Source organism: Rhea americana, unplaced genomic scaffold (genome assembly GCF_003343005.1).
Source record: "Rhea americana isolate MKP2758 unplaced genomic scaffold, rheAme1 scaffold_83, whole genome shotgun sequence".
Classification (NCBI taxonomy): Eukaryota; Metazoa; Chordata; class Aves; order Rheiformes; family Rheidae; genus Rhea; species Rhea americana.
In genome coordinates, this window is record NW_028187012.1 from 1736456 (window position 1) to 1747603 (window position 11148).

The 11148-nt window shown below is 36.5% G+C and overlaps 1 protein-coding gene across 1 annotated transcript in view; it reads left to right on the forward strand.

The window, feature by feature from the left end:
• The first annotated feature begins 8207 nt into the window (after positions 1 to 8207).
• The window catches only part of ISOC1 (isochorismatase domain containing 1), a 6441-nt gene continuing 3500 nt past the window's right edge, over positions 8208 to 11148 (forward strand). Inside the window, exons 1-3 of the mRNA XM_085323221.1 lie at positions 8208 to 8327; positions 8475 to 8678; positions 9089 to 9205. Coding sequence (XP_085179347.1) covers positions 8208 to 8327; positions 8475 to 8678; positions 9089 to 9205 — 441 coding nt within the window. The remainder of the gene's footprint in view (positions 8328 to 8474; positions 8679 to 9088; positions 9206 to 11148) is intronic.

The window sequence follows — 11148 nt, forward strand, 5'->3', positions numbered from 1 at the left end:
GTGGTGCGCTGGCGGCGGGAGCCAGCGCTGCCCCGCGCGAGCGGCTGCCGCCGTGATACCCGCCCTGAAGCAGGGACGGCGCGGAGCGGCCGGGAGCTCGCTGCCCCCGGCTCAGGCGTCGCCGGTCCGGGAGGGCTCTGCCGGAGCGGCTCCTGCGCGGGTTGTAGGTTCCGCAAGGGCTCGCACAAGAGAAGCTCCTCGTGATTTACGGAKTCTTAACTCGCTAGTTTTATTGCCGTAAACCGGGAAACCAGACTGCCAGACAGATACGGTACGTGTGTTTCATACCGAAATACCTCTCTGTGCACGCTGGAGGTTCCTGCCGGTGATGCTGGGATAGTTGCACTCAGAACAAAATTGCTCTCTTTCCCTTTTCCAACTTTCAAGACTTTTTTTTTTCCTTTCAATTACAAAGTTAGCATTTTAATTGAGACTGTCGTAAGAATTAAGTCAGAAATTTGTCAAGCCGAAATTATTAGTGTTAGAAAGGCAGTGTCATAAACCCTGAAATATTGCTAGCCTCCTCTTTATGTTTCTAGAGAAGGTGTAGTTTGTGCTGTTTGCATACTTTGCTCAGTCATAGTGTCTTGAACTCAAACTGTCAAGATGGCTTTTTCACTTACACCGTATATCAAAGACCTCTTTGATTTTTTTTTTTTCATTAACCATATATAGGGAAAGAATGATTAGGAACATCAAAGTCAAGTAGTAACTTATTTCGTCATTTATTATTCATTTTGTCATTGCTCACGGATTGTATTTAGCCTACAGCTTTTCTGCTTTTGTATGCATCTTTTTGAAAGCAGAGTAGATTGGGGGCCAGCCAGAGAAACTGGGAAGGGTGGTCCTCCCAATTTGCAAAAACAGTTGGTTTCAGTGGTGTAATAAGTAAATTAAGTATTCCAAACACAGAGCTTAAMGAATCTGATGCAGGTCAGAATTTTGTTTCTTATTTCTGTATCCAGATCGTTGTTCTGCAAAGACTCTTTTGCAGATTGCTTTCTGCATTGAAAGAAAGTGCACCCCAAGCATTTGTAGCAGGATGTCCATCTTGGTGTTAAAGATCAGTATTGGGACATTGAATGATGCCTCATTCTCTGAGTGCAGACACACTAACGCAACCTTAATTGAATGCAGGGATTCAGGAGGAACAATTTAATATATAAACTGTCTAATCGATTAGCTGCTTTCACTGATCCTACTATAATCCAATGACAATGGCAACTGTTGATATGAAAAGGGTAGTACTTATATGTCATTTTAGTTGCCTCTTTGATGTGCTTCAGCAGCTGAGAATGAGGTGGAGACATGGTAATGATGTCAGTCAGCTCTCCTTGAGCCATCAGCAGGTGCTTGGAGATCGCTTGATTTGAGAACACTTGGTCTAATACAGTCACAGCTGTACTTTTAAAGACCTTTTAGATTCTACAAGATATATGGGGCTTACTGATGGGAAGAGTATATGTTCTTTCTATACCTTAATTCATGCATTGCCACTAAGGTTTGCTTCTTTTTACTGATGCTTTTTTTTTGTGCAGTTATGCATCACACAGGTTCGTCAACTCTGAATGCGGTGACGTGGTGTAGTCAATTGAGATACCCTTTTGAACATCTTTTRAAAGGCACAGATGTGATTTGATTTGCATATTTATAAAATATTTCTTTTAGAAATAAGATGCAGCATCAATATTTCTGGACAAATAGGGTATTTTTTCTGCTTTTTAATTTAATAATTTAAATATTTTATTTAATAAAATATGTATGTGTATTTAACTATGAATGACAACTTAACCCATAGGACTGTAGTGTTCATGAGCTAGAACAATATTCTGCCATTTGGATGCCTTTTCTATGTGGACTTGCATATGGAGAGGTATACATTTTGTTGCAATAGCTCAAGAAATATCAGCATCAAATGATGTTTGACTGGAATATTCCAATTTCCTGTCTCTACAGTGCAGGGAGGTTGTAATCTCACTGAGAAATCACCATATGTTCCCCTCTGAAAGCTACTTTGCACAGTTCAGTTTAAAGCTTGATCTATATAGGGATACTTGTACTAGACGTTTTTACTAGAGTGATATTTGGGCATTTGTGCTGTGCTCAGATATGTACATTTGTTTACTTTTACTGGCTCAAAACAGCAACTCAAAGTTTTAATTGCTATCCAGTGTTACACAGACTGATGAGGTTGTAATAAACCCTGATGTTCTGTTTGGCTGCTAATCTTAAAAYTTCTGAACCATATACTTGCAACAAAGAGGCAAATTTTCTTTGGCATGCTAGTTGGTGAGGCGAGTATTTGCTTATTGCTTGAGGGACTGGGTATTAGGAGGAGGGAGCTGTTTACTTTTCGTGGAGTTTGCATGTATTAAAACTTTTAACAGAATAATATTTATACTCTGGAAAAAATAAAGGACTGCTTTATGCTCTTTTAAATCTAAATACTACTAATTCTAAATGCTGTTAAATAGTACTGCTAAAAATATTATGTTTTATTGTAATTACTGTAGCCTCCTTTAGAGAACAAGAACAGTATGGAAAAAACACATCGGAGATTTCAGAAGAAAAGACAAATATGCTTGTTATGGCCATGTGATAGAGGAGTTCTAGCAGCGTTCAAATATATGGCAGGCAGGAAGAGGCTATTTCACTGTAATTTGCGTAACTTCAGGGTCTCTTCTCTTTAGTAGTAGTTGTTTATAAATAAACCTGTGATCTTAAGATGCTTTGGCTATAAATTGAAATTATTTTAAAAATTACTTAAGGTACCTCTACACAGGTTCTTTTTAATGCAGCTTAAATGTCTGATGCACATGTTACCTGCTTGGAAAAGCATCTTGGAGAATTATACTTAATTACTGCTGAAAGATAAATAAAATTAAAATCACTGTATAAGCAGTTTTATTTTATTTTAGCACTTATTTAGCATTGCTGCATTCAAATGCTTCTGAAATACAGATAACACTAATTCAGAAACCTAAGGCCTCTTTCCAAAGACCAGGAAAAGCCAAAGTACAGATTGCAGTATACTGGTCAAGTGTGGTTTACATGGGTGAGTTGCATTACTAGAATTTTTTTTAAAGGCAGTTGTAAATTCTGATATATTGTTGCTGCAATTAAATATGGTGTTTCCAAAAGCAGTGCCTGAAAACTTGGAGGGGGAGAGGGAAGAAAGGTCTGGAAAAAATTGGAAGACATATTATTTCAAATCCAGGYTCCTTACTACTGTATATTTAATCTGCAGTATTTTGATCATTTCTGACTTTCATGAAGAATCTAGTATTATCTTAATACAAACATGATGTGCTTAATCTAACTAAATCTGTACTTTTAAATGCTGGTTTGCCTCTAAGTTTGCATTTTGACTTATCATAAAAGAAATATCTTCCTAAGTTGAAACACTTGTAATCTGTTTTCCTGTGAATTAAATCAAACTGGATTGCTTCAATTTTTCATCATTCAAAAGGAGAAAAGCAAAGAAGAATCAAATTTTATGGATCTCCTTCTAGACATAAAGGAGCAGGAAACACGATACTTGACTACTTTTTATTGCTGTCTTTTTACTTTCTTTGAAATATCAAGGCTGTAAGATTCTCCATTCTGCCATTTTAGTGGATAACCTTGGCAAGAGGTTAGTAAGGTGACTAGTGATGTCGCATGAGACTATTTCTCAGCTTCAACTTTCATCCATCACGTAGCAAGGGGAAAATTGCATTTTGTATGTGTAATGGTTTCCTGAAGTTTGAATAGGGAAAGTACAGATAAAGAACCAGCATATATGAATATTTTCTGTCAAATTAGTTCTGTAATTACAGTCCTTCATCACAGTCACATTTGTATAATTAATTGGCAGAAATGAAATAGAACTGGGGAGAAAAAAAAAGAAAAGAAAACAGCTATCCTTTCCTACCTAGGCCTTTTCTAGAGTAGGATTTAAAGCTGTATGTAACTTGTGACAGCATACCTTTAAATCCTGGTCTGGACAAGGTCCTAGAGATGACTGCTTTAGCTGGGTAAAAAAGCTACATCACATTGCCTTATCATCTGACATACCTCTTCCAGTTTTGCTGCGGATTGCTTCCAACTGGAAGGAAGAAAGGCCTAATTAGAGGGATGGAGGGGGCATGAACCAAAACAGATGAAAAAGGTGTGTGTATATATAAGCAATTTGGGAGTATTTTATATTATTATTATTAATTAAACTTGATTAACAGCATGGTAGCTGAGTAGATGTTATATTCAGGATGGATTTTGGCAGCTCCCAAGCGACTGTTGTGGCTCCCAATCCTTACTTGCCCAGCCAGCCTTTTGTCTTGAAGTAAAATTGAACCCATGCTTGCATGTCAGCCAATRGTTGTGGTTTGCCTCTATCCCAAGCTTACTTGCTGGATTTTGCACTGGCCTAGTGGAGCTTTTCCCAGTCTACTGCTGGGGCAGCAGTGTTTTTCGCCATCAGTGATTTGTGAGATGAAGGTATGTCAAGGCCTAGACTTTGTATGGCCATAAAAGACAGAACAGCAAAGACCCCTCTTGAGGGCAAGTGAACAGTTGAATTACATGACACATATGAAAAATGATAAATAGAYGCTTTTCTTTATATGTAGCCAATAATTCTTATGAGATTATTTATGGAATCCATTATTCACCATTTATGAAACTAATTTTAAATTACTTTTTGTTGCATTCTTTACTTTTCCAAATGTATTATTTCAAATAATAGAATGATACCAGCAAATGTTAATTTTGATCTTGCCATCTATTTCTTCTTACTCTAGCACTGTGCTGCATGACTTTTATTGCAGACTTCAAGTTAGTAAGAAAGAAATATAAACAGGAATACAGAGAAATATTTGTTAGACTTCATGAAAATTCTTCTGTAGAAAATCTGTCAGTCCAACTTCAATGAATATAATGAATAAATGAAATAATGAATAAAACTGTCCCGGATATTAAATTGAGRCACGTAATTTAAGATCATGCTAAACCAACTTGATAATAGAGCGTGGCAGATACAAGGCTTTTGCTCCTACTTCCTATGACGTATGTCACAAATAGGATTATAGATTCAATGGAAGTCTGTAACAATGATGCTCACTAGTTAGAGTGCTAATCAGAATTATATTTAGTGTTTCATGTCAAAATGGAAGAATGTTGAATTAGTCTCTGTAAGCTCTGCTCTGAGTCTGATATTTGTTAAGTATTCAGTYGTACAATCCACTATTGAAATTTAGGGCAAGTGCTGGTTTTCCAGAAGGTGCCAAGCTGGGAGGAGCTGCAGACGTTTGAGAGAATAGAATTCAAAATGGAAACAGTTCGAAATGGAAACWATACAGATCTACGCTAAGGTAGAAATAATCGACTGCACAAATAAAAGCTGAGGAAGTGTTCAAGTAAAGATTTTGAGGTTKTAACAGACCTCAGGAGTCAAGCTATCATCAGTTATGACAAGAGCAAATAGCACACTGGACAGTGCAAATTGAATAGAGCCTGCAAAGCATGTGGATTGATCAATGTTCTCTGAAGCTTTACTGGTACAAAGTATGGACAGAGAAGTACTTCTGTGGTAGTAGTACTGGGTGACCCACTTCTGGTTGCAAGTTGAAAAGGAACCCAAGAAAAGCAATGGAAATGATCAGAGAGGAAGGAGGAAAGATTGAAAGTATTAAATATGCCTTAAAGAAAAAAATAAAGGCTAAAGGGAGACCTAATGTGAATCTTGAAATATGTAAAAGGGGGCTATGCATGGTTATACCCTATGGAAGAGGAAGGTGATGCACTTGTTTTTTAAATCCACTGTAGATAGAAGTRGAAATAATCTTGAATTGCAGCAAAGGAGCTATGGGTAAGAGAAGGCATTGAGGTAARGATCGCAGGGCTGTAGGATGGAGTGAATTATGGATCACTAGTGATTTTTAAAAATGAGGCAGCCCAGACATCTTGAAGAATACTTGGGTTTAGTGTATCCTTCCATATAAGCATGAAGTAGAYTAAAGTAGCCTCTTGAAAATCTTTCTAGTATATTCATACTTGGTTCTCTGCTAAGGATGCTGGTGTTTTCTGTTGTATTGGGTGGGAAGGTGTGTATTAAGGCAGTAGATTGACTCTATATAGATCACTGTACAGTCCCATGATGGTTTGTAGTTCAGAAAATTTTTTTAAAAATTTAAGTAGGGGATTGATTTATGGAAGAAAGTAATGGTTTTTGCTTGTCATATAAGTGCCAAGACAAAATGACACATTTCCTGAGTAGGAGACACATTTATAAATATTGTCTATTCCAATCACTATTTTTGCTGCTGAACAAAGTTAAATGTCATGATTGAATATTCTGATAGTAGTAAGTGCCAGAGTTAAAATGGATTATGATAGTGCTCACTGTGGTGTTTAATTGCAATTGTGTTCAAGCGTGTAGCTGGATGGTGTTCAAGAATGAAGCAGTTATTCAGTATTTATTTTTAATTTCAAAACATTCTTGGTCTCAGCCTAATTTATTATGTAGTGTACAATCACACAGGTGATGGGGTGTCTTGGAGTCATCTGCCTCAGTCTCTGTTCAAAGCCAACAGTGAATCAAATCGGCTCTGGCATTGTCTAGCCAAATCTCGAAAACCTACAAGGATGGAGATACCGCTACTCTAGCTACCCTATTTCAGGGCTGCTCTACCCTCCTAGTGAAAAGGATTTCCCTGGTGCCTGTTCTGATCCTCTTCTTGTTTCCATTGACCCCAGTAGATCCATTTTTGGAACATCTGCTTTACAAACTTCACTGAATTTACCTTCCTGTCTGCTTGTGATAATAGTATTGGCATTTCACAAATGAGAGCTTGAAGAATGACGGTTGTGGACATTCACAATTTTGTTAATAATGGTGTCTGAGATGCAGGAATTTGCCATTTACAGTTGCACCCATTTAAACAAACATATAACTTCTAGAGAATCCTATAGATGCACRTAACTTTCTCTGCAGTTCGAGCAGTCCATTCCATTTGGCTTAGCATGGCTCTTACTGCATTTGAAGTTGAGATTAAGAGTGATTTACTTGGAGGCATATGATGAATTAATGAAAGACTTAGGAATAGAATTTAAGGAATCCCAATTCCCTGTTCTTTCTGGGTATACTATTTTACTGGTAAAGTAATTTTGTCTTAGTTTAAAACATCTCAACCTCAATTTCCAGAAAATGAGATGTATATAATTAATGGCTACTTGCCAAAAGCAGTTTAGTCAACTTGATTTATCACTCTGSTGAAAAGCTCCTCAGTGGATGTGGATTCTCCTGATTTCCCTGATCGCTAAAGGATAGTATGTATCTGCTTTCTTTCCTTTAGTCTTCTGCTTAGCTTTTACCTTTTGCTTCTACAGATAATACAACTAATTTCATATAAATACAAAGCACTCTTTCAAACTGTGCAGAAATACAGTTCTTGGTTCACTTTTTTCTTACTCCCCTCCCACTCCATTCTGTAGCTTGTACAAAAGGGAAACTATGGAGGATAATCTTTATCATTAATATGTATTGAGTTCAGTTTGTGGTAGTAGTGCTGGCAGGCTTCTCTGCTTTTGTTTTAGCCTTTGGAATTTCATCAGTCTTGAGCTAAAAGATTCTCATAGGGAAAAGAAACTGAACACCCAATGAAATTATTGAAAATAGTTCTATATAAAATACTTAAAGCATGTATAAAGTGGAAGTCTCTCTCTCTCTCTCTCTTTTTTTTTTTTTTTTTTTTTTTTTTTTTTGACTTTTTTTTTTTTTTTTTTTTTTTCACTAAGAGTTGCAGATTTTAAAATGAATTTGAGGAATGTAATCGAGTTGTCACTGAAATTCTTTTTTTTTTTTACAGTACTAGATTTATTTTTAAAAAGCATCTTTAAGATACTGCAGAATGCACCTCCGTCCCACCCCCCCCCCTTCAAAGTCTGAAAATTTCCATATATGTTTAAATTGACTTGCATATGTCTCCTAGGAGGCACTGTGGTTACCTATTGATAACTGCAAAACACTGCTCAGTATGAAGGCAATGCATTTGATTGTAGAAGTATACCAAAATCAGTCTGGAGAAGCCTGTCTCCCATCTGTTTCTGACTTAAAGTAAAATTAAATAAATCCATTACCTGACAGAGGCTTTGCAAACTCTCTCATTCTTCTGCTTTTCTGAAAATGTCCTTGTTGCCATTAAAAACATTCTCTTTACTTTGTTTTTCAGATGACTACTTTGGGCAACCTGACGCCCTCAAGCACTGTGTTTTTCTGTTGTGATATGCAAGAAAGGTTCAGACCTGCCATCAAATACTTTGGTGATATCATCAGTGTAGGTCAACGACTGGTATGTTTATTGCTTTTTTTTGTGCAGCAAATTTTGATCACACATGTAAATTATTATTTTATACAATCTGTTACTGCTTGTTTGGTTTCAAATAATAACTGTGCCTATGCTTTTATCTCTTTTTTTGTGCACTTTTTTCTCTCTCAGCTTCAAGGTGCACGGCTCTTAGGAATTCCAGTTATTGTAACTGAACAGTATCCCAAAGGTCTTGGCAGCACTGTACAAGAAATTGATTTAACAGGAGCCAAACTTGTACTTCCGAAAACAAAATTTTCAATGGTATTGCCAGAAGTAGAAGCAGCATTAGCAGAGATTCCTGGAGTCCGCAGTGTTGTCTTGTTTGGAGTAGAAGTATGTGCCTTGCCATTCTGTACTATTTTGTGATACTATATGTTGGCCAACAATAATATTAAGCATTGATTTCTGTAATAGGAAAGTAGATTTGTATTGCACAGATATCTTCTACAGGTTAAAGTATTCTTTATTGTGTTATTTATTTTTAAGATTACTCATAAAATGTGAAATTAGGTATTTATGAACTATAGGCTGTTGTCTCAAATTCAGTTGGCATTTAAAACCCATGCTGAGGTTACYAATGATGTCATGGGTGGAAAAAATATGTTTTAACCCTAATTAATTATGTACTCTAATTTGGGATTGTGCTACTTATGTTTTATAATTACGGCTTGTCGTTGTCATTCCCCCCCCCTTTTTTTTCTCCCTCCCTCCTCATCTCCCCCCTTCCCCCTTTWTCCTGGCAGACTCATGTCTGCATCCAGCAAACAGCACTGGAATTGATTGGCAGAGGTTTGGAAGTTCATATTGTAGCTGATGCCACCTCATCAAGAAGCATGATGGACAGAATGTTTGCTCTTGAGGTAGTGTTTCTTAATCAAGTCTTTCTCTGCTTTGGATCTGTGTGTTAATTTACATGTTTATAATAAACTTAAAAAGGGAATTCTAAGGTCAGTGACAAGAGGAGAAATGTAGGCTTGAGAAGAGGTGAATGCTGTGATTCTCAGAATAGCTTGCAGTTTAGAGAAAGCTTAATGATTTATCTTTCCTACTTAATTTATGATTTAATATGTAGAACCCTGTTCTGATTTGTTTTATGCAATCTAGGTTATTCTAACAATTAGCTTTTTATTTATTTTTTTATTTTTTAAAGGAGTTTTATCTGTRTAAAAGACTAAAAAATTCTACAAAGCCTCTGTTCTGAATAGTATTTGTTCTGTTCTACTATCTAAATTCCTTGAAGTATAATGTGATATTGCAAGTGATTTTGTTCAAAGCTCCATTTTGAATGTCTGTTCCTCCCTCTTTTCTTTATTAGTGCAAATTAAAGCTTAATTTCCAGAATCTTTAATTATATTAAATACTTCCCTCCCACCGCAAGTTTAGTCTAACTAAATGTTGCAAAAGTAGAGATAAATATAACAAAAAATTTTAAAAGCATATATAACTTTGTGGAAGCAAATTCATGCAGAGGATTTTACGGCAGTGTACTCTTACTTACCTTCAGGCATCATTGTTGTAAATGTAATTGATATATAAATCAAGTATTGCAGTTTTTGTCATTATTTGGAAATTAAAACCAACAGTAACTAAAACTATCTTATGATATTTTCATAGAATCAGTTTCTTCTGATCCTAATGAATAGGACATGGGCTAAAGGAAAATCATTAGCCTGTAGCATTTGATAAAATCCATGACTAATCCCACAAGGTATTATGATGTACGTGAAGTGCGAGAATGATTGAGATCATGGACTTCCCAAGTCAATGCAGTATGGTAGTAGACAAAATAAGTACAGGAGAACAAAACTGAAATGTTTACCTTGTTCTGTTCGTGTTTTTATGTCTGATTATCACCTATATTGTGTCTGCAAGCACAGAAATCAGTTTAGAGCTTGAAGTACTAAATAACTACCTTTGCAGAGTTTGTTTTTTTTTTCCTCTAGTCAAAAAAGATATTAATCTTAAACATAGTCACAAAAGCTGTAATCTGGCAGCTTAGTCAAGGCTGGAAGAAGGTAAGAGTGTTCCTGATTTACCCACTTCCTTAAAAATGTATCACCACGGTCAAACATCATTGGAGAATCCTGATTTAGACTAAATGTACAGCTATACTGACAGTTTCTAATCACATTATCATTTGTGTGTCTGGCGATGGCTTTCATGAGCTTACTGCATACCTGTTGAACTGAGGTTAAAGCTCACTGGGCTGTAGTTCCCTGGATCCTTCTTACGTTTTTTTTAAAGATGGATGTAATATTTGCCTTTTTCCAGTAATGGGGATCCTCCCCTGATCACAGTGAGCTTTCAAGGCTGGAAGAGAATGACCTTGCAGTTATTACAACCAGCTGCCTCAGCATTCTTGGATGCATCCTGTCTGGTCCCACATTTGCCCCCAGTTCTCCATATTTTCCTTCGAGTAGCATGTCTTTGGCTAAAATACTGCAGAAGCATGCAAGGAAAAAGTCAGTGTTCCTTTTAAACAAAATCTGAAAAACTCCTTCCATGTTTTGAAACAGCCTTAGGCTGAAGGCATAATTTTCTCAGACATAATTTAGCTTAAGATTGTAGCAGTTCTTTAAATTGTGTATGCAAACTCTGATCTGCTGTTTGTCAAGTGTTCAAAAGTCCAGAGTTCAGCATCCAGATGTGTCACAGACCTTGAGCATTGCTTTGGGCAGATCACCTCAGAATCTGATTTGAACAGTGCTATCCTCATGAAATGCAGATAAACTCATTGTTTTTTTTTTTTTTTTTTGATACATGTGCTTATTGTACTGGTGAAGAACATTTATATCTGAACAGG